This window comes from Sphaeramia orbicularis, chromosome 24 (assembly GCF_902148855.1).
Source record: "Sphaeramia orbicularis chromosome 24, fSphaOr1.1, whole genome shotgun sequence".
NCBI classification, from domain to species: domain Eukaryota; kingdom Metazoa; phylum Chordata; class Actinopteri; order Kurtiformes; family Apogonidae; genus Sphaeramia; species Sphaeramia orbicularis.
The window spans coordinates 27,847,431-27,867,435 of NC_043979.1; the positions used below are offsets into that span (position 1 = coordinate 27,847,431).

The 20,005-nt window shown below is 35.9% G+C and overlaps 1 protein-coding gene across 1 annotated transcript in view; it reads right to left on the reverse strand.

Annotated features, from left to right (window-relative positions):
* map3k5 (mitogen-activated protein kinase kinase kinase 5) overlaps positions 1 to 20,005 on the reverse strand; it is a 119,501-nt gene that overhangs the window by 47,974 nt on the left and 51,522 nt on the right. Inside the window, exons 5-7 of the mRNA XM_030128496.1 lie at positions 15,050 to 15,218; positions 12,569 to 12,675; positions 6,468 to 6,638 (exon numbers count right to left, since the gene is read on the reverse strand). Of these exons, the coding sequence (XP_029984356.1) occupies positions 6,468 to 6,638; positions 12,569 to 12,675; positions 15,050 to 15,218 (447 nt within the window). The remainder of the gene's footprint in view (positions 1 to 6,467; positions 6,639 to 12,568; positions 12,676 to 15,049; positions 15,219 to 20,005) is intronic.

Below are 20,005 nucleotides of genomic sequence, written 5' to 3' on the forward strand. Positions count from 1 at the left end.
GTTTCCAAGAAGTGCGTCACTTCAAATCCCAAGCTCCTCCGCGATTACAGATGGCTTCACTGGGCTTCCCTGTCTTCCCGAGACAGTTAAAGTTAGAAAAAACAATTACAGCCATATTGAGTTGGGGCCACAGAACAGCAAACTACAACTGCGAGTCCCCTCACAAAACGAGAAATTTAATTTATTTAATGAGCAATCTGTTCTGCTGAGGGAAAGAGTGTGATTGTTATTAGCCAAGTTGTGACATGGAACAGAAAATAACAGCCAGATGGGAGCTTGATTATACAGGCAGCATCTTCAGTCGACAGATATGAAGATATGAAATCCTAAAAAGCAATTTTCAGAAGAAGGCAATCAGCAGCCTCATGTTATTATTATTGCTGTGTTATTTCTACTTCCGACAGCCTCACTTTACCCACATGACAACTGTATCTGACATGAAGTTGCAGCTCCAAATAGGGTCCTGATTTGTCTTCAGAACAGCCTGAAGTTTTGGATTCAGCACCTAAATCGACAAGGCGAGGAAGCTCTCCACATGCTGCTAGCGCTGTGCTGCCTCATTAGCGTTTTCAGACAGCACAATCATGCTCGTTGCATCACATCTAAGAGGTTTTTGCAGGATATAGAATGAACATAAAGCTGCTGTACAGTTTCACAGCTTACTAAAGCAGAAGTATTCCATGTCATTGTTCTGATGATTTTTGGATTTATTTTTACTGCTGTAGATGTTTAAGTGTGATCTCACTGTTGGTGGTTTCATCTACAGCACTGAATCATATTCTAATGTTTGTACTGTCGCTGACCGCATATCTCTAAAAAGTGAACTTGTTCAGAAAAGCTCGTGTGATGATCCAAGAAGAGTTTTAAAGAGTTTAAGTTTATTTAGAGTCTGTTTAATGAGATGTTTATCTGAAACCCTGGTATGTTCTGGAGCAATGATAATGACAAGATGAAATGGTTGTTTAGTTCAAATGTATATAAATTAGCATTATTTGTCTGTAAAGCCTGGAAAAAGCGGCAGATGTGTTTGTTTAAATAGGTCAGTACGTTGTCTTTTTAATTTATATCTATTGTGCCTGTCGTCTGGTATTTGGTCTTTGGTTTCTATTTTTGGTGTCTTATAAACCCATGTAAGGGCTGGTCATATTCTTATGCAGGACACAATAATCAAAATTCATTCATTCATTCATTCATTACTTAGTTTAAGACTACAACTGCCAGAAGTTGATATTGCAGGCAAATGTGGCCCAAATCTGATTTTTTTTTTTTTGCCCATATGTGACCTGCATCCGATCTGTTAAAGACAGTCTGAACAGCACAAATCTGTTTTTTTTCAAATCCAACCCAGGCCACTTTCATATTTGGTCCTAAATCCGATACGGATAGGATATTTTGCGATGCAACTTCAGTCTTAACGGCCAGGTCACATTTATCCGACATTTATGTCACTGAAATACGACATACATCACAATTCTGCACCCCTTCATGTTTACATTCGTAAACACAGTGCATGCCTGCATGGTCACATGTTATGTCAGGACCTCTTATGTGCATACAGGTCACTTCAGGGTCACATTCAGTTCATACTTAAAATGAAAGAAGTTGCATTTATTACCTCCGCCAAGGAGGTTACGTTTTTGCCAGGGTTTGTTTGTTTGTTTGTCTGTCTGTTTGTTCGTTTGTCTGTCCGTTAGTGTGCAACATAACTCAAAAAGTTATGGACAGATTTGGATGAAATTTTCAGGGTTTGTTGGAAATGGGGTAAGGAAGAAATGATTACATTTTGGTGGTGATCGGGGGTGGGGGGGCCCACGGGGGGGGGCCACTGATCGTTAGTGTGCAACATAACTCAAAAAGTTATGGACAGATTTGGATGAAATTTTCAGGGTTTGTTGGAAATGGGATGAGGAAGAAATGATTAAATTTTGGTGGTGATCGGGGGTGGGGGGGCCCACAGGGGGGGCCACTGATCAGCCTTGGCGGAGGTCTGCGCTCTCCGAGTGCTTCTAGTTGTGTAATATGAACGAGCACACAAAAAAATGGGATTTCTCCAAAAAATGCACATTATGCATTAAGACTTTCTATCTGAACGTATCCTAAGACAGCCAAACAGGTCAAATTTACCCATATAATTTCTACTCAAAATGTCCTTTCACACTGTATCCAGTTGTTAAACTACGTCACTTCTTGTTCCAACTCTGTTTGTTCCTCTGTATTGAATCTGCTGCAGTACTGTCTGTAAAAGACATCCGTTTGACGTTCTACCACTTCACAGGTGATGATAAAGACAGAGGAAGTGGATGAAGCTGAGAAGTGATGTTACCAGTCTTAATCAAGGGGAAAAAATTAAGTTTAGTACTAACTCTCATTGATGTAGTAGCTTACTAACATTAGCTGCAAAAACTGGATCTGTCAAACTGACTCTATATGAATTCCACTGATATAGAATATTATTGCATGTTCCACACCTTTGCACATCGTGTTTCAGGAAGATAAATAAGGTGACAATTTATGGCAATACACAGCTGTGCATTAAGTGAAGTGATGCACTGCTGCAAACAGGCCAAGAGCTGAAACAGTATTTCATTCAGTCATTCATTCATTCATTTAATCTTCTCCCGGACTGCATTCTCTGTCCTCAAGAGGGTTGCTGGAGCCGATCCCAGCTACCAACGGGTGTAGGCGGACTGCACCCTGGACGTGTCGCCAGTTCATCACAGTGTTGACATATACAAACGAACAACCACTCACTCTCAGATTCACACCTACAGGCGATTTAGTAACCAATTAACCTATAAGGTGCGTGTCTTTCTACCTCAGGTACAAAACTGACGATGGAAAATTGCATTACTAACTATATTTCTAAATGAATTTAATTGCTTCTGTACCCAAACTGGTGCCTCAGTCAAGACAGAAAACCACACTTCAGTCTCCTCTGGTACAGACTGGACCTGAAAATGAGTTTTATGGCACCATGACGTCAGACTTGTCAGACTTAGGATTCAGTCATTCTATTCAGTACATCCCCTGTGTTGTGATCTGGTTTTCTAATGAAAATACCTTTACAAACATTTATCACTTTGCATTGATGTCAACACTAATCAGTTTAAAATGACAGTGTAAGTGGGTATTAGAAGAAAATACCTGCATATTTGTTTTGTTTATAAGCCTCTTTTCATTTGGAAATGACTTAACATATCTTTTAGATCATGCACAAACAAACACTTTTGGCTTAAAAACCTAAAATCTTTAAACAGAAAGTGTGAATTTGACCTGTTTGCTGTATAACAAGGAATGTAACACAACACAATTTTAGTACAAATCATAATCAGGGAGCCACAGCATTTCATTACAACTGTGTAATGCATGGTAGAAAAACACTGCAGGTAAATTTGACCCTTTGGCAGCTCTTATGTTAGGAATGAGGACATTTGTAAGTTGAACCCGTAAAGGAGCATTTGAGCCTTCAGTTTGTGATGGTATTAATATAGTAGAGTAAAAAAGTGTCATATTTGCCTCTAAGATGTAGTGGAGTAGAAGTATAAAGTAACAGAAAATGGAAAAACTCAAGTAAACTGTGACTGCAATTACTCCAAATTAGTTCTTAAGTAAAACTAGTCCTTCTTGTTTCTTTACATTTCATCTCTGACCTGAATAAAGGAAACGCCATTTGCTTCATGTTGCCTTTTTTCAAATATTAAAAGTTTTCGATAAAGGGTTTTTTATCACATAAATTACAGCAACATAATAGCATCACTTCTCACATCAGTGAAGCTGGATCTTAAATGACAGAAAATGTGCTCTTAAGCTCTTACCAGCTTAAAGTGGCAGCAGTGACTTAAAATAATACTCATTAATTTCAAGGCATTAAATGGTCTGTCTCCAAAGTATACCAAGATTTAACTCTTTATGAGCCAGTGTGTTCTCTTAAATCAGCGAATGAGACTCTATTCTGAAATTGTTTACAAAGACTGGCAACATGTTTACTGCCTTTTAAAACTCTTCTTTTAAGAGTCAGCTTCTATGCTCCACACGTCTGGAACAAACTCCCAGAAAACCTCAGATCAGCTGAAACACTCAGCTTATTTAAAACCAGGTTAAAGACCCACCTGTTCTCAGCTGCATTTGAGTAGAGTTTTTATTCTTCTAAGCTTAAAGTTTTTATCTGTTTTATCTGCTTATCTGTTTTATCTATTTACCTAATTTTGTTTTGATTTGTTTGTTTGTTTGTTTGTTTGTTTGTTTTTCCCATGCCTATACTTTTTATTGCTTCTGCTGTAATGCACTTTGAATTGTCTTGTACATGAAATGTGCTATATAAATAAACCTGCCTTGCCTTAAAATCTTCTTTTACTATCCAGCTTTTATGATAGAAATTTTGCCTTGTTTTATGATACCTGTGTTTTATTACCAAAAGTGAGGAGATTATGGCTATTACAGAGGAATAATTTAGAGCTTTGTTGATATTTTGTTTTACAATATGACTCATCAGATGCTTGACTGCCTGTGAAACCACCTTAAAATACACACAACTTCATCTTCTTAGCAGTAGCAGCCTGCTTTTCTCACCTAAGTCAGAGCCGCGGCACGTATTCATCATCTTTAACTCATTAGCATTTTGCATCACCGACTTTTTACGGCCATAATAACAAGGCTTTAATCATCCCACATTCATTTTCCCAAGCTTTTTTTTTTTAGCTGACAAGACTGGAATTTCTGGATGTTGCTCTCATGCTTTTGCACATGTAGTTTAAGGTGTGTTAAGCTGTAATCATGTTCTGCATGCCATTGATGTAATAAGCTGAACGTGCATGCACATTCTCTTAATAAAACTTGTAATTCTCCTCAGAGACAAACAGTTTTAACTTTGCAGCTAGGGTTGTGCACCAATGATTGATTAGTTGATTAGTGGTAAGCATAGTTGACGTCTTCTTTTAAGAGTCGGCTGTTTTTTATTCAAGGTGGGAGGAGAGTTATGTGTTTGTTTTACTTCATAGAGGCGTAATGTTAATGTTTATTGTGATGTGCTGTCTGAGCGCTGCATATTCCCTTTAGTTTGACCTGGGGTAAGCAAGAAACCGGAGAAGATGTTGGCAATAAAACAAAGAGAAGTATGGAGTTATTTTACTTAAATGGACAACAGAATTTTCATTTTAAAGCTTTCAATGAGAAATATGTCAAGTAAAGTAGTTATACTTGTGATTCTCCCACTCCTTGGTTAGTCAGCTTTTATGGTCATAATTTTTTTTTTTTTTTTTTGTATAAGCCGCATGTTAACAATGAGTATCTTAATGCAGGGACAGAGAAAATGCTCATATAAGGTCATTAGAACTTTACTAAACCAACAAACCTAATGTTAACCTGGGACTTTTGCACAGTACTGCATGTATGTAATATTATATGAAATGAAAAACTTTATTCACACATAAGAAGGAACAAAATACAAAGGTGAACAAAAGGCAAGGAGAGACCATAAATTTAAACAGAATATCGAAGGCAGCAAGCCAACCTAAAAAAAAAGTCACACAATGTACAACTACCTCATTGTGACTCCTCAACAACACTTTATGTATGGAGTAGGAAGAAGCCAAACTTATATTGTCCTACCCCAATTTTACATAATGCATATCTACAGTTCATAAAAAAAGGACAGGTCAAAGTGTTTGTCTTTGTTCAAGTTACTACAGAGCTAGATTTAACCAGCTACAAGCTAAAATACACAAACAACCTCTCAATTTAAAAATGTTAAAGGAAATACGCCAAATAAACCCTTCTGGTTTTTTGTTCAGCTTATAGATATAGATATAAATAGACTTTATTTTGAACATAAGTGGGCAGAAGAGCAGATTGAAAAGGACACTACAATATATGGAAATAAATCAATCAAAAAAGAAAAACATCACATAAATTGTGGCTCTTTAACAATACTTCATGTCAGAAAAGGACTAGGAAAAAGCCAAGCTTATACTGTCCTACCCCAGTTTTACATGACTTACATGACTATACAGTCCATAACTTCATTTCATTTGTAAATTATGACAGGAGAAGTTTTGTTTTAAGTAATTAAAATAATAATAAATGTGTTTGCAGGAAGAATGGGGATCAAAGTGATACAGGCTTTACTGTCCAAATTTTTATTTTATTTTATTTTTTTATGTGTTGCAAGATTCAGTAGCACAAGTGTTTATGTTGAATGAACTATAAAATTTTAACATGCCATCCAAACTTGAAAATCCTATACTGGCAGATGTTTTTCCATAAGACTATTTGCTTTTATTTAACAATATTGAGCTTCTTTTTTAGCAGGGCTGTTTTTGCAGGGTGTGACTTAACACTTCAGTGTCACAGGTCGGTGAATCACTTCAGACTCATCTGTTTTGCATCTTGCCCTTTGGAACTTTGAACTGATGATACCTGACTCAGTGTCTGAAGAATCCAACATATTATTATTTTGTTTTATTTCTTACCAGTGCGTGCCGCTGTCTCTGCTCTGTGTATCGGTGAAGTGAGACTCCAGAAACATGTCCTTGTAGATCCGTCCGACCAGGCAGTAGATGTCGGAGGCAACCTGCTCTTCCCCCTCCACCAAAGGCAACATAATGTCCAGGGCCTTCTGCCTGTCACCGGGCAGGTTCCTCCTACACTCACACACAAACAAACACACACAAAAAAAGAGTCATTTGAAGTGGTAAAGTATTATATCTCCAGAATGTCTGAAAGGTAAATATCACTGTGGTAATGTTGTCATTTTATATGGTAATTTTGTCCAAAGTGGGACAGATACACATCCTTCTGCATCAGGATTAGGGTCCAATTACACATGTAGGTACAGGTACATGTTTTGTGACCCTGAGTAGTCATCAATATTGTCTGAAAATAGCAAAATATAGAAAAAAGTGCTTAAATAAAACACATTTTAAGAGACACTGAATAACTGCAGATTATTTCCACTTACAGAAAGAGAACAAACAGTCTCTTGTAATTACATGTGGTTCAGAATTAGCCACTCCACCAGGGTATGTGTGTGTCGATGGAGTATGTGCGTATGTGAGCCTATAATTATGTGTGTATGTTTGTGTTTGTAGCTAGGGAACAGTCGCACAGCTTTTGTTGTACTGCAGTGACACCTGACACAAAAGATGCCGTTAGGCACCTGACTTAAATTACTGAGGTCATTGGGTTTATTACATGAATTACCATGTTTTTCTCTGACTGTGTGGCTCCAAATGTTCTGCAACAAGCTATTCAGGTGTTGAATGTTTTGTTACAGGAAATGTATAGAGAAATTAATAAATTCCCATAGTGACAAACCCATTCAAAAATAACAAACAGAAAAAAAAACTGTTCATTAGGATATTAATTGTAGTTTTAATATTGCAAAGACTTTTTTTACTTCCTTTGGTGGCATGTTTGATGTTTGCAGAGACAAAAAGAACAAGAGCGGGGTTGTCATCTTGAGCAGTAAGTTGGACTAAGGCTAAATATTCATAGTGACAAGTAAGAAAGTCAGATATAAGTAGAACTGCTAGGTGGAAAGCATGGGTCAAAGCACTTGCCTCAGTTCTGAATCAGAGAGACAGGGACTGTGGTGATCCAGGAGGACAACACAAACGCAGACCTGGGCTTAAAAAAGTGGTTTAATATATTCTTTGTATTCTCAGGTAGTTTCCTTTCACTGCACACCTGAACCATCAGCTGTAGCTTCAGTGTTTATTGTTATTATTGTGTCAAAATGCCTCATGGATTAGGTGTTGTTATCTGCATTAAGCCTTAAAAGAAACACTAAAAACTAAAGTTATACTTCAAGTTTGAAAGATTTTACATACAAGCAAAAAGAATCCACACACTGATATACACATTTATACATCTTATTTTTTGTTATTTCATATTATTTTATCTGCAGCTTGATAAAAATGTTCAGAGCAGAACAGTTTTACAGGTTGCATTCAGTTTTGAGTTGAAATATTGTCACCTAATAGTGTTTATTTTAATTCATGTTTTAAGTTTTTAGTTATAAGTACTTGCATTAAATCATTTTAGTGTATTATATTACCGATTTTTTAATTATTAGATTGTATTAATGCACAGATTACTCTACAAGAGCTTAGTAACCATTTGTGTTCTTTTGTGTAACAGGCCTTATAAATGTGGATAAAATTAAGGTAGGCTGCAATCAGTAACTTCACCTCTAGGTGTCAATAAATAACACACACATTGAATCTCTAATTGTCCCACATTAAACAAGTCATAGATCATCATTTTGTCCAACTACATTAAAACTATATTTGCATTTGCAACAAAGACTGATATGGAAACAAGGCCAATAATATTAATTATTTCTGGATGCAGAACTAGCGAGAGATATATTTGCCAAGACAATAATATGAAATTATGTGATCAAGAAAAAATGTTGAAACTGGCAAATTAAGACCTTCATTATCAAGAAACTCCAGATTAGTAAATGCTGAAGTAATGGTCATAGGAATGAGATGAAAAAAAAACAAAAACAACTCAAACATAAGCCAGCAGAGTTACATAATATGTCCTCATTATCACTGGATGTAAATCTGTTGCGATGAAGAGACTATTAATTAAGCTAATTCTCACTTTTGTTCATACTTGTCTACGTATTGGTCTTGACACAACATTCAGTGTATTCATATCAACAAAGGTCCCTAATAGCTTCAAGAAAATCAGTTCCCTCATTACTATGCAAATGTATTCAGCAAAGCTTCAAACTCTGCTAAGAACATTTACTCCATTAGGGGCATTTTTTATTGTTAACAAATGAAAATCTGGTTTTTATTTGAGTTACTCAGTGTGTCAACACACAGACTTTGTGTTGTCTTGCAAAGTTAAGTCTCACACATGCACAGTGTGTCTTAGTCACTAAAAAAAATCCTGATGAACATAACGTGCCTCCTCTCGAGAGCGTGAAGGTTGAATAAAACATATGAGCTGACAGCTATTACCATGGAGACCGTCCAGAGGGAGACAAGACCTGCTCTCTCCTTGTGCATCGCTCTCGCTCTGTCTTTATTCTCTCCAGAGCGCTGATGGGTATTTGGATGGATGAGATTCTTCCCTCGTTCCTCTCGGGCTTCCAGCTGTGAGCCTTGTGCAACACGGCAGCGCTCAACACTCACATGATGCTGCCGAGCTGCACACAAGAGGCCTAAGCCAATTAGTGCACACACTTCAGCCTGCAGATTCATTTAGAGCCAGAGAATCCACTTCAGATCCATCATCAAGCTTTTGTTAAGGCTGAATATTGATCATCTCAGGCATTGATGTGAGCTGCACACTGCTGAGTCAGAGGGGTCAAGTTAATAATTTATACGACTCCACTTCAAATGGAGAATTCACTCAGCTTCTTTCTCAAAATACAGCAGATTTGATTTCTTTATTGCACAGCCAACTGTAGCCTACTTCTGCTGATTAACAAGCACTTTCTGATATGTAGACACCCACATTTTTCCAGTTTCATTGTAATTTCAGCAGGTCAAGTCCAATGAAATGCCTGAGCTGAAAGCTGCCAGAGGTTGAAAAAATAATTCATGTTACCAAAATGAAAAAAAAAAAAAAAAGTAAGTTGGAAAAAAAGGCCTTTTCAGGAAATAAGCATTTTTTTGCACACATTTTGTGCAGCAATGCAAGTAAATGAAGTACATATAATCCCTACATATGTCCTGACTTTTCCTGATTAAATATAAACCCTATGTTGATGTGATACACATTTTAACACATTGCCACTGATCCCATTCATTAAAGTTACATGATACTATGTGACGGAAGACGCATCTGATTCAGTAAAATTTTATTTATATCACTCAATATCACAAATCACAAATCTGCACAATATCCAGCACCCTCTGACCTTTGACCCTCAGTTTGACTGAGGGGAAAAAACTCCCTCAATAATCCTTTGATGTGAAAAAATGGCTTTTTCTGCATCCATTAATTTAATGTTGCGGTGGGTGTTTTTCAGGGTATTTATTTAGAAATAATTAACCGACTATGTGTTTGAAAAGCACTATATAATCAACTAAACTAACGCAAACTGCCAAACATCTGTTGGCATAAATTATGGAGCCTCTAGCCTAAATGTCCAAATGAGATAAAAAACAGAGAAAATCCAATATGATTAGAGGTTCACCAATTATTTTATAGCAACAGATATGTTTGGTCTTTAATTTGTCATTTATCAGTATAATTATTGACATTAAGTGATATTGTGATAATATTTCTGGTCATGTTGCCAACCTCTAATTGCTATCATAAAGGTAGAAACCACAATTAGCATAGTGCAAGTCCTTCAATTAGTGTTTTACATTTTAGGTAGAAATAGTTTAAGAGAATTGACTTGTTTCTTTTGCAGATTCGTTCCCACCACAGCCACAGTGGACAACACGAAACGAACCCTCCATTACTACTGCACACTTTCAGGCTGAGCTCAACAACGCGATTTCACAACCTGGTAGCGTTCCAGACATTAACAGCGAGCACACCGGCATCTCAGCACCCCGCAAAAACATTTTCCAATTGCTGCCAAATTAAAGAACAGCGTGCTTTATTACTGTTCAAGGCAGTCGCACCACAAAACCCGCAGGAAGTTTACGAGAAAAGCAGTTGGTGAGAAACAAGCAGTCCAAACCTCCCCAGTTGTACATCTGTCTTTTCCTGAGTGCACACATGCCGCTCATAACATCGCTGCTGCTTAGAGGCTCCGACATAAACGGCCTTCAAAATATGTGACTTTGTTTACAACATTTAACTGATGTTTAATGAACCTATCCTACTCTTGTTACTCATGAAAGTGATATAAACACAAATACAGTTGTCATTAGAGGAAATGGACAGCACTGAAATTATGTTGACTGATACACAACAATATTAATATTATTGCTCTCATTCATAAAATAACTGTCACACTCTAACAAAAAAAAAAAAAGCTGAACGAGTCCTTAAAGATGCAAAAATGCATTGAAAAAAGCATCAGAATGAATAAAAGTGAATGTTTTAGTCAAAGAACAATCAGTAAAAATGGTCACTGAGCCACAAGAGGAAGAATAAAATAAGCTTTTCAGGTTAAATGACCAGAAACCAGTGTCCTATTATAAAAAAAATAACATGCATTTTCATGAATATAATTGACATTTTGATGCAGGGTATTCATGCATCCAACTCTCTGAGGCAATATGTGTAGTTCTACTTAAATCTTGATGTTTGAGCTTTCTGTTTTTATTCCTTAGATCACCTCACTTCTGTTTATAATTCAGGCAAATATTGTGTAAATGGTTATTTTATGTTGTGAATTTTTGTTGTTTTTACTAAAACTTAAGCTTTAGTCAATGTGCACCTGTAACTTGGAACAAATAAGTAAAAATGAGCCAACATTTATCATATTTTACTTATAGCAGTGCATTTGGCTTTATTTTAATGACAGCAGTAACTCTAAGACATTATTATTTTATTGAAATTAATCTTAAGCATTTTTATTTCATTATTATTGAATATGCTATTGTGACTGTTTCACTCCAGTGGTTCCCATTTTCAGCTCACAGTGTTGAATTACATGCACTGGACTGGAAAGTTGAAATAGAAAAATTACATCAACGATCATTCTTGACTCCAAACCAATGCAAAAGCACAGGTAACAAACTTCTCGTAATTTTTGTCTCGTCTTTTTCACATTGTTTTTGTCTTGTATGGTCTTTCACCTTAATTTTCATCTTGTTTCATCATTTGCAGCACATTCATCTGGTTGAATCTATTATGTCTAGTTGTTCATAAACTCTTCTATGGAAGGAACTTCTTCTATTTTAATTAGGAAAATGAATTCACATAACATATGATTGTTATGTATTTCACTGTAACAGTAAGCATCCCAATAAACACAACTCTAAAGACCCAAACATCCACTGTCGACCAAAAGCATCTACTGATCTAAACTGTTCATCCTCTAATCTTATCAATACATGTAAATAGTTGGTATAAAATGCAGTTCATCATCTTTTCATGGTCATCACATATGACCCATTTGGACAATCAGAGGTTCCATAATAAAGGTGAAAACACCGTCATCTTCTACAACATTGATTCACCAGTAAAACCAGTGGAGTTGGATCAATGACAGTGGATGGAAACACTGGATTTGTGTTCAGTTAATGACATATTTTAGTGAAAAAGTAACTTTTTCTTTGTTTTTTCTTTTTTGATACAATAATCTTTGACTTTGCTCTGAGCTTTTAATAACATCTACATGATCAGTCAATTACACAGGAAAATAGATGATTTTCACTGAAAAAAAATGCAAAATTCAGAGGATAATATTATAGTAAATGGTAATAAGTCACTTAGGAATGGTTAAATAGGGAGAAAAATTCATTTGGGAACTACCACAAAAGTCACACTGTGTCCTTATGGGTTAAAATAAAGATTGAATAAAAATGTATGTATTACCTAGTTCAAACTGGAGTTTAACATTAAAAAAGAATAGGGACACGATGTATGTGTGAATGTATTTACTCCATGTTTGTATGGTTTCATCATGTTATCTTTAACTCACCGATTCAGTGCAAACGCGTAGTGGAACTTCACATGTGGATGTGCCACGGGGTCAAAGGTCGGAAGCTTCTCCAGTGTCTCCACCAGCTTCACAATGGACTCATAATCCTACACAACAAACAAGAACCAAGCAGATGAGCTTATGTTGGACTTTCACCCTAAGTGGTGTGAGACTTTCATCCATTTATCCATCCTCCAAACCCACTCATTGAGGTATGAAACTGCTCTGAATCTTTACTCTCTCTATCTGAGACTCAACTGTCTACTTAACAACAAACACACTTCAATAATTGAGTGGCCCCTTCATCACATTTTTGTTGCTGCTACTTGTCTACATACTGTAGCCACTATACCCAAACCATGTTGAATAATTCAGAGTGTCTTGAGCGTTTGTTGTCTTCATGAATGATTTATGCAGCTGAGCGATGCCTATGGTGAGTGGGAGGAACTGGACGGCGAGTGCCATCGCAATGCAGATACTACAGAGAGGAGAGAGCGGCAGATTTAAGATGAGCAGACCAAAAGCTTAGCCTAGAGCTGTCCACAGGCGGTCTGCGATCGTCTCTGTTTGAGGAAATGCCACTGAAGCTGCAGCAGAGGCCTCTGTCTGACTTTTACAGTAGGTTTGTACAGTAGCTTCCTATGTCAAGGTCAGCATTTTTCCACATATCATGTATAGAGCAGCTGGTAATTTAAGGGCATCACTGGGGACACAAAGTTTAACCTCAAAACTTGTGTGTTTAAAGTTTCAGGAATCAGGTTATATTTTAGGTTTTGGACTATTACACATACATAGACTTCTCTTCAGCCTGTCAAATTGGGATTAAATTGTACTTTCTACCACTTCAGACCAGTCAGTACTGAAAACTAGAACTTCAACCAACCATTGTTTGTTTTGTCAATTAATCTGCTGATTATTTTCTCTTTAATCGACTATAAAATATCAGAAAATTGTGAAAAAATGTTTCTCAATGTTGTGTTTCATCCACAACCAAATATACTTTACTTTGACTTTTTATTCTTATAAATTATCCATGTCTTACACCTTTTTTTATTATTTGCTTTTTCTTTGTCTTTAAATTGGGTTTATGTTGCAGCATGGGTGGAAGCCCAAAGCAAATCCGTCACCATTGTGGGAAAATAAAGTGAATCTTGAACCCTGAATGTGTTTCTGCAGAGATGATGAGTATGTGATGGTTGTATCTAACATATGCTACATGCTAATGGACTGCATAATGTTTCTCTGGATATGAATCACTAGAACACTTAGTATATTTAATAAGTTTGATTTATTTGTTTGTTTGTTTTTCAATTGGCCATTAAAATACCCATAAAACTAATGAAACATCTACAAAGTCATCGCTACGCTCTATAAACCATAGAATAGAGGCATCATAAGGAGATTTAGGTCATTTTTTTATACAAAAAACAAGCTAGGCCTATTTAACTGTCTTTCATGCAATCATGTTCCTTCACAGAAGAATCCAAATGACTTGTGTGATGATTGTCAAGTGGGATCGCTGTTAGATTGATGAGCCACGACTGTGTGATTCACTAAAATGAAAAGTAAATAAAAACAGTAGGACTCACTTCATCTGACATTTGTTAGGAGCAACCATCTGCATGTTTTATGAACATTACAAAATTAAATGGAACCAAAAAAGCACCAATATTTTCAGATGTCAGGTCTTCTAATACTTTTGGCCACCAATGTGTGTTTCTCTGTCTCATGGTGGCAGTTTTTATCACCTGTGCTCTGCCTCTGCCTTCTTCTCATCTCCTCAGAGATTACATGAGCAATTTACTGTGTTTGGGAAGGGTTTCAGTGTGGAAATACTATGTGGCTGTGAATGGAGGTATGCACATCTTATTATTAATTCTAACCATTAATTTTGCTCCAGGCAGGGCAGAATTTCCAGAATACTGATGTGAGCTTTGTGTCCATGCAGAAGATTCAAAAAGACCAGGAACCATTCACTTCGAGGGGCTGGAATCAGACTTCTAGAATTTTTTGATTCAAAAATGACTCAAACCCATTATCCATATAACTGCTGATTAATTTAACAGTCGAAAACTAATCAACGAATGCTAGCTGCAGCTTTTTAGTTGCAAATCTATGATCGAGTACTAGTGAATTATTAAAAATACATAGGTTTTCACCTTTGTTTATAGGGTATCTACCTACAACTTACTGATGATAAGTGTTTTGTGCAGAAAACCAGGAAGATTTTTGATAAATCAGATATATGGCAGAATAGTGACTGGATCAGTTAATGGCAGACGACTCATTTACAGCAGAAAAGAGGAGATAAATGCCTAAACAAGCAGAGTTAAATGGAGTTAAATTTATGTTTTTGGAAAAAACAGGTGGAATCATAACCATGTTCACTTTTTCCCCTCAGTAAAACAACATTAATAAAGGGTGTGAGCTGTTAAATTATCCCAAAACTACAGACTTTATTTGTTGTGTGAGCAGCTGCACCTGAATGTCTCTGTACGTCAGCAGCAGGTTGATGACAATATCATCTGAAAGGCACTCCACGTTGTCCAGTCGCTGCTGGATGCGGCTCAGTTCGCTGGCCAGCTCCATGCCAGTGTACAGCTCCCGGGCTTTACGGATCTCATTCAGGATCGTCTCACGGAAATACTGACTGTTGAAGGAAGAGAAACAAAACAGACAATAACAGCTGGGCCTTTATTTAAATTTTAAGTGATTTGAATTACACTGAATGTGACAAAAACTATTACATGTTCTGCTATTTACACAAGAAATAGCATATTAAATGGTTTTTCATTTCCTCCAGGAGCAACTCAGATATGCTTTTAGTGTTAATTCATATCCTGTGCTCACTTTCTAGTTTACATAAATTCCTCCACTGAGGCTCAGGTTATTTTACTTGTCGTTAATTCAGGTTTTTATTGGACTTTTGGGGAATAAAGGAAGGCTGATTATTACTTTTTGCCCTTGTAATAAAACTGATCAGAAGCAAAAACATCTATATATTATAATTTTTTGTGCAAACTTTGGATTTTGCAAGCAGTGAACACAGTCTTCAGACTTCTAGTAATTTAGTGTGAGTCTAACATCATACAGTTACTGATTCAAAAACAGTAAGTATTGGTTATTTAGGCAAAGTTCTTGTGTAGCTGCATTATCTTTGTAAAACAACATTACATAATAACAATATTTTCTCCAGATATGAAACAAATCAGATGTTCAGTCATGAGGTGATTCCACATGGACTAGCTCACTCATTTTTGCATCCTGTCAACAAAAATTAAAAATTGGGTGTTCTCTTTTTGAGAGCCTTTATGAGCAAATGTACATGTTTATCTACTAGACCTTTAATGGAAAACTGCCATTTTATAACAAACTCAGTCCAACAATCATGTTTGGGCTGAATTTGGAAGATCTTTTTGTTTCTATGCTCCAACAAACCAGATATTGTTACAAAGCATCTTTGAAAATGATTGTTTTGGCACCACATAGTGAATTTACACCCATTACTCTTTTCAGGAAAAAAGGGTCTCCTCAGAAGTAGGACATTATTTAACCTCTGGGAATGCAGTGCTACAACATATATGTGAATGAAAATATTGTCGATTTACTGTTGATTAATTTATGTCTTATGAGTTAGAATTAAAGTCGATTCAGATGCAAGAGCATGAGGGTTTGCTGTCAATAAATTAAAAATCTGTTAAGATCTTGGGAACATTATTTATTCAAAACTTCATGATGCATGCGTCTCCTACATATTAAATGAAGCTGCATAGATACGAGGATTAAAGGATCTGAAGCAGACTCTGTACGGAGCTGAGCTGCTCGCTGTTTTATTTACAGACATTCATACACTTGCTCTGGTTTTGACTGTTCAGGGTGAGAGAAGTCTGAATCCTGGATCAGTAAAATGTGAAATGATGAGAATGGGGAGTAATTTCTTTAATGTGTCAGAAAACAGGGTCTACAAGAGGGTTAGTGATTTTTGGAGTAATTCAGACCGTTCTTCATGGGCTACAGAGTTCATGATTTTGGAAGGAGAGTTGAATTGTGATTTAATTTATCATTCAGCATGAAACTGACTCTCATGAAAAATGGTAAATATTGATCAAGCACAGTTCATGTTGCAGAAAACAGGTTGTGTGAAGTAAGAGAATTAGAATACACTCAGAATAAATCCTTTAACTTTGTACAATGAAGTATTAAGGATATCTATGTTAAAAGAAAAAGTCCTGTGCAAAAGTCTTATTCCGCCTTTAGCTTTGCTGTTTTTTCAGGGTTGAAATGATCATACATATTCGTCATTCTGTTTTCTTCACATACAACAAGAAAATGTAGGGAATATGTAACATCCTTAAAAGACACACATATCTGAACTAATATGGTTGTAAAGGTTAAAATCACTATTTACTGTGACCCCTGACCCCATGACAAGAAGCAGCACAAACACTTAGAAACATCTGACATGTGTTGAATGAAACCTGGGATAAAACATCACAAAATGAATGCAATAAATCTCATATTGTTTGAACAAAAGGGTTAAACACATGTTAAGAGCAAAGGGAGGTCACACTAAATACTAACACTTTGGTTTATAGAAGCTATTTTTCCTTTTCTGATTAGATGCTAAACTGCATTTCACTACCTTGTATTTGTACATGTGTAATGACAATAAAGTTGAATCTATTCTAATCCAGTCTAAACTCATCAGGCAGATACTGGTCTATGTAGTAAACACAGTCAATAAACTACACAGCTCTCAATGCTCAAGGTATTCTGTAGTTATAAATAGACATTATATATAGCATCGTGTTGCTTCAGAGGATATGCAGCATGTGACTGACTTGGATACCAGTGACGGCTGAGCCCAAACCTCACCACTGTGTTCATTGGATTTCATTCTCCAGGAGACAAATGCAAAAATCAAAGCACATTTTTTCCTCTGCCTCTAAACCTGAGTCACTATTCCTGGAGCTAAGCAGCCACATCACCTCTGAAAATAAAACCAGCAGCTGAGGCGGTGTAAATGTTTTGTTTGTATTTATTTTTTTCTTTTCAAATGAATATCACCACACATGTTAAAGGTGAAGGATGTGCTACATGAAAATAATAATTACAACGAGTACAAATAGGAAGAATAGGATAATAAAACAAAGGTTGGTTCAGCTTAAACGCCTGTGAGATTATTTCAACTTAACTAGAAATCATCCTTTTACAACTTCTTCTTCATCTGTGATTACCTAGTGCTAAATATTCATATCAGCTTACACTGTGCCTATTAGAAAAATGTGCAAATGTTATGTTTCACCTTTAGACTATCTTATCGTTTATTACTTTTGGGCTTTTCCCATGTTCAGCCCCTTGCAGGAACTTCTTATTAACAGGAATGGCTTTTAAAAGAGTTCTGATTTGCTTCCTCATATTCAGAGACGCTTCTTTGCTTACAGTGTTGCTGAGTTACCTGGAAATCTGTCACCATTAGGCATTCTTATATACATATATATATATATATATATATATATATATATATATATATATATATATATATATATATATATATATATGTATATATTGTTTTTATTGAATTATCATGAGACATTCTTATTATTTGTATTATGTTCAATCTTACGTTTCTGAATCCTTTAACACTAAGAGTGATTCTGAAGCCCTATCTCCTAAATATTTAACACTGGGAGAAAATCTCAGCCCTTTTTTTTTGTATTTTTAGAACATAATAAGAAAAGAGGTGATATTTAACCTAATTTCTTCCCTCTGCAATTTCATTCTTTGATCGGCATTAGAACAGTTTATGAAAAAAGCACTCCTAAATTGTACTGATAGTTGGAAATGTTTGTAATACATATATACTTTGCAAGCTACTCTGCCCTTTGTTTCTAAATTAAATCAAATTTAATTAAATTTTATTTTATTTTGAGGTGCTAATGTTAACCACTGCACCGCCATACTGCCCTTATTTCATTGTATCTTATTTTACAGTCTGAGCAGTTTCATTGAAGAGATTTCGAAGGTTTTGCTGTTTAATATTTCTTTCAACACTCTCCCATCTTTTTCACTGTACTCTAGAAAATTGCAGTAAAATGTGCCAAAGTAGCAGCTGTTTTGGTAATGATGTTGAGTATCATGTGTAATGAGAAATGCTGTTTACTGAACTGACTAACACAAAATGACATGTGTCATTATTTTATCACCAATTGTGACTTTCTTGGCTGTTAAAATTGTCTTTTAAATTGACAAACATATATGTATGGCTGTTTTCTGACACTCTTCATGCTCTTTATGGACCGAATAGAGGAAGCAAGTGGAATAGAGAGAGAAAAAGCAATGAAATAAAAACATAAAACATTATTTCTTGATTTTGTCAGAGCAGTTGTATTATAAAATCACAAATACACATAATATACACACACACAAGCTTCCTCATTTCTACCGTGTGTCTGACAGGCTTGTAGGATGTAAAGTCTGTGCTTTGCCCAGAGTTTTGTCTCTCAGGCAGATCTAAGCAGTGTAAAAGAGAGAGGAGTAAAAAGAGAAGGGAGCCAAATAACCAGAGTTGCTTAGTTTTATATTGTTCAACTCAATATTGTACTGATATTGTTATTGATTGGCTGGAGGCAGAAACGCACTGCCTGAGAGTCAACAACCAGAAACGTCCGAAGAACGGCAAAACGAGAGGAAAACAGAAAATACAGGAAGAGGGCAGGGATTCAGCAGGTAAACACATAAAAACAGACAGAAGTGATGACTGAGAAGGGAAGATGATACATACTTTCCCTTTAATGACATCAAAATATCAAATGATGCATTGATTTTAACAGACTTCAGGTAGCAACACAGTCTGTAAAACTTGATCATTTGTTTACATTATACTGAAAATCTCATCAGTATTTTTTTTTTTTTTAATAGAAACACACCAACGTTCCAGTGAATTGTAGGATATACAGTCACAGAAAAAATTATTTGACCACCCTTGTTTTCTTCAATTTCTTGTTCACTTTAATACCTGGTACAACTAAAGGTACATTTGTTAGGACAAATATAATGATAACAACAAAAACAGTTCATAAGAGTTTGATTTAAGAGCTGATATCTATCCATTTTCCATGGTTTTCTTGATAATAACCAACATCACTTCAGTTCTTACATAGCTATGGCATTGTAAAGCCAAAAACAGTGCTTTTAGGTATTCCATGTTTTCTTTTCTGTGTGTTTTAGTCACATGATACAAACAGGAGTTAGTACTTAATTGCATAACCACTGTTTTTGTTGACTTCTGATGGTCTAATAATTTTTTCCACAACTGTAAATTGTAGAGCCAGTCCTTCTATCTATCTTAGATTATGGAGTATAATCTCTTGATTCACTCCATAACTCTACCCTCAGATTTCTTATGGGAGAACCTTCCTTATAACACAGCACAGA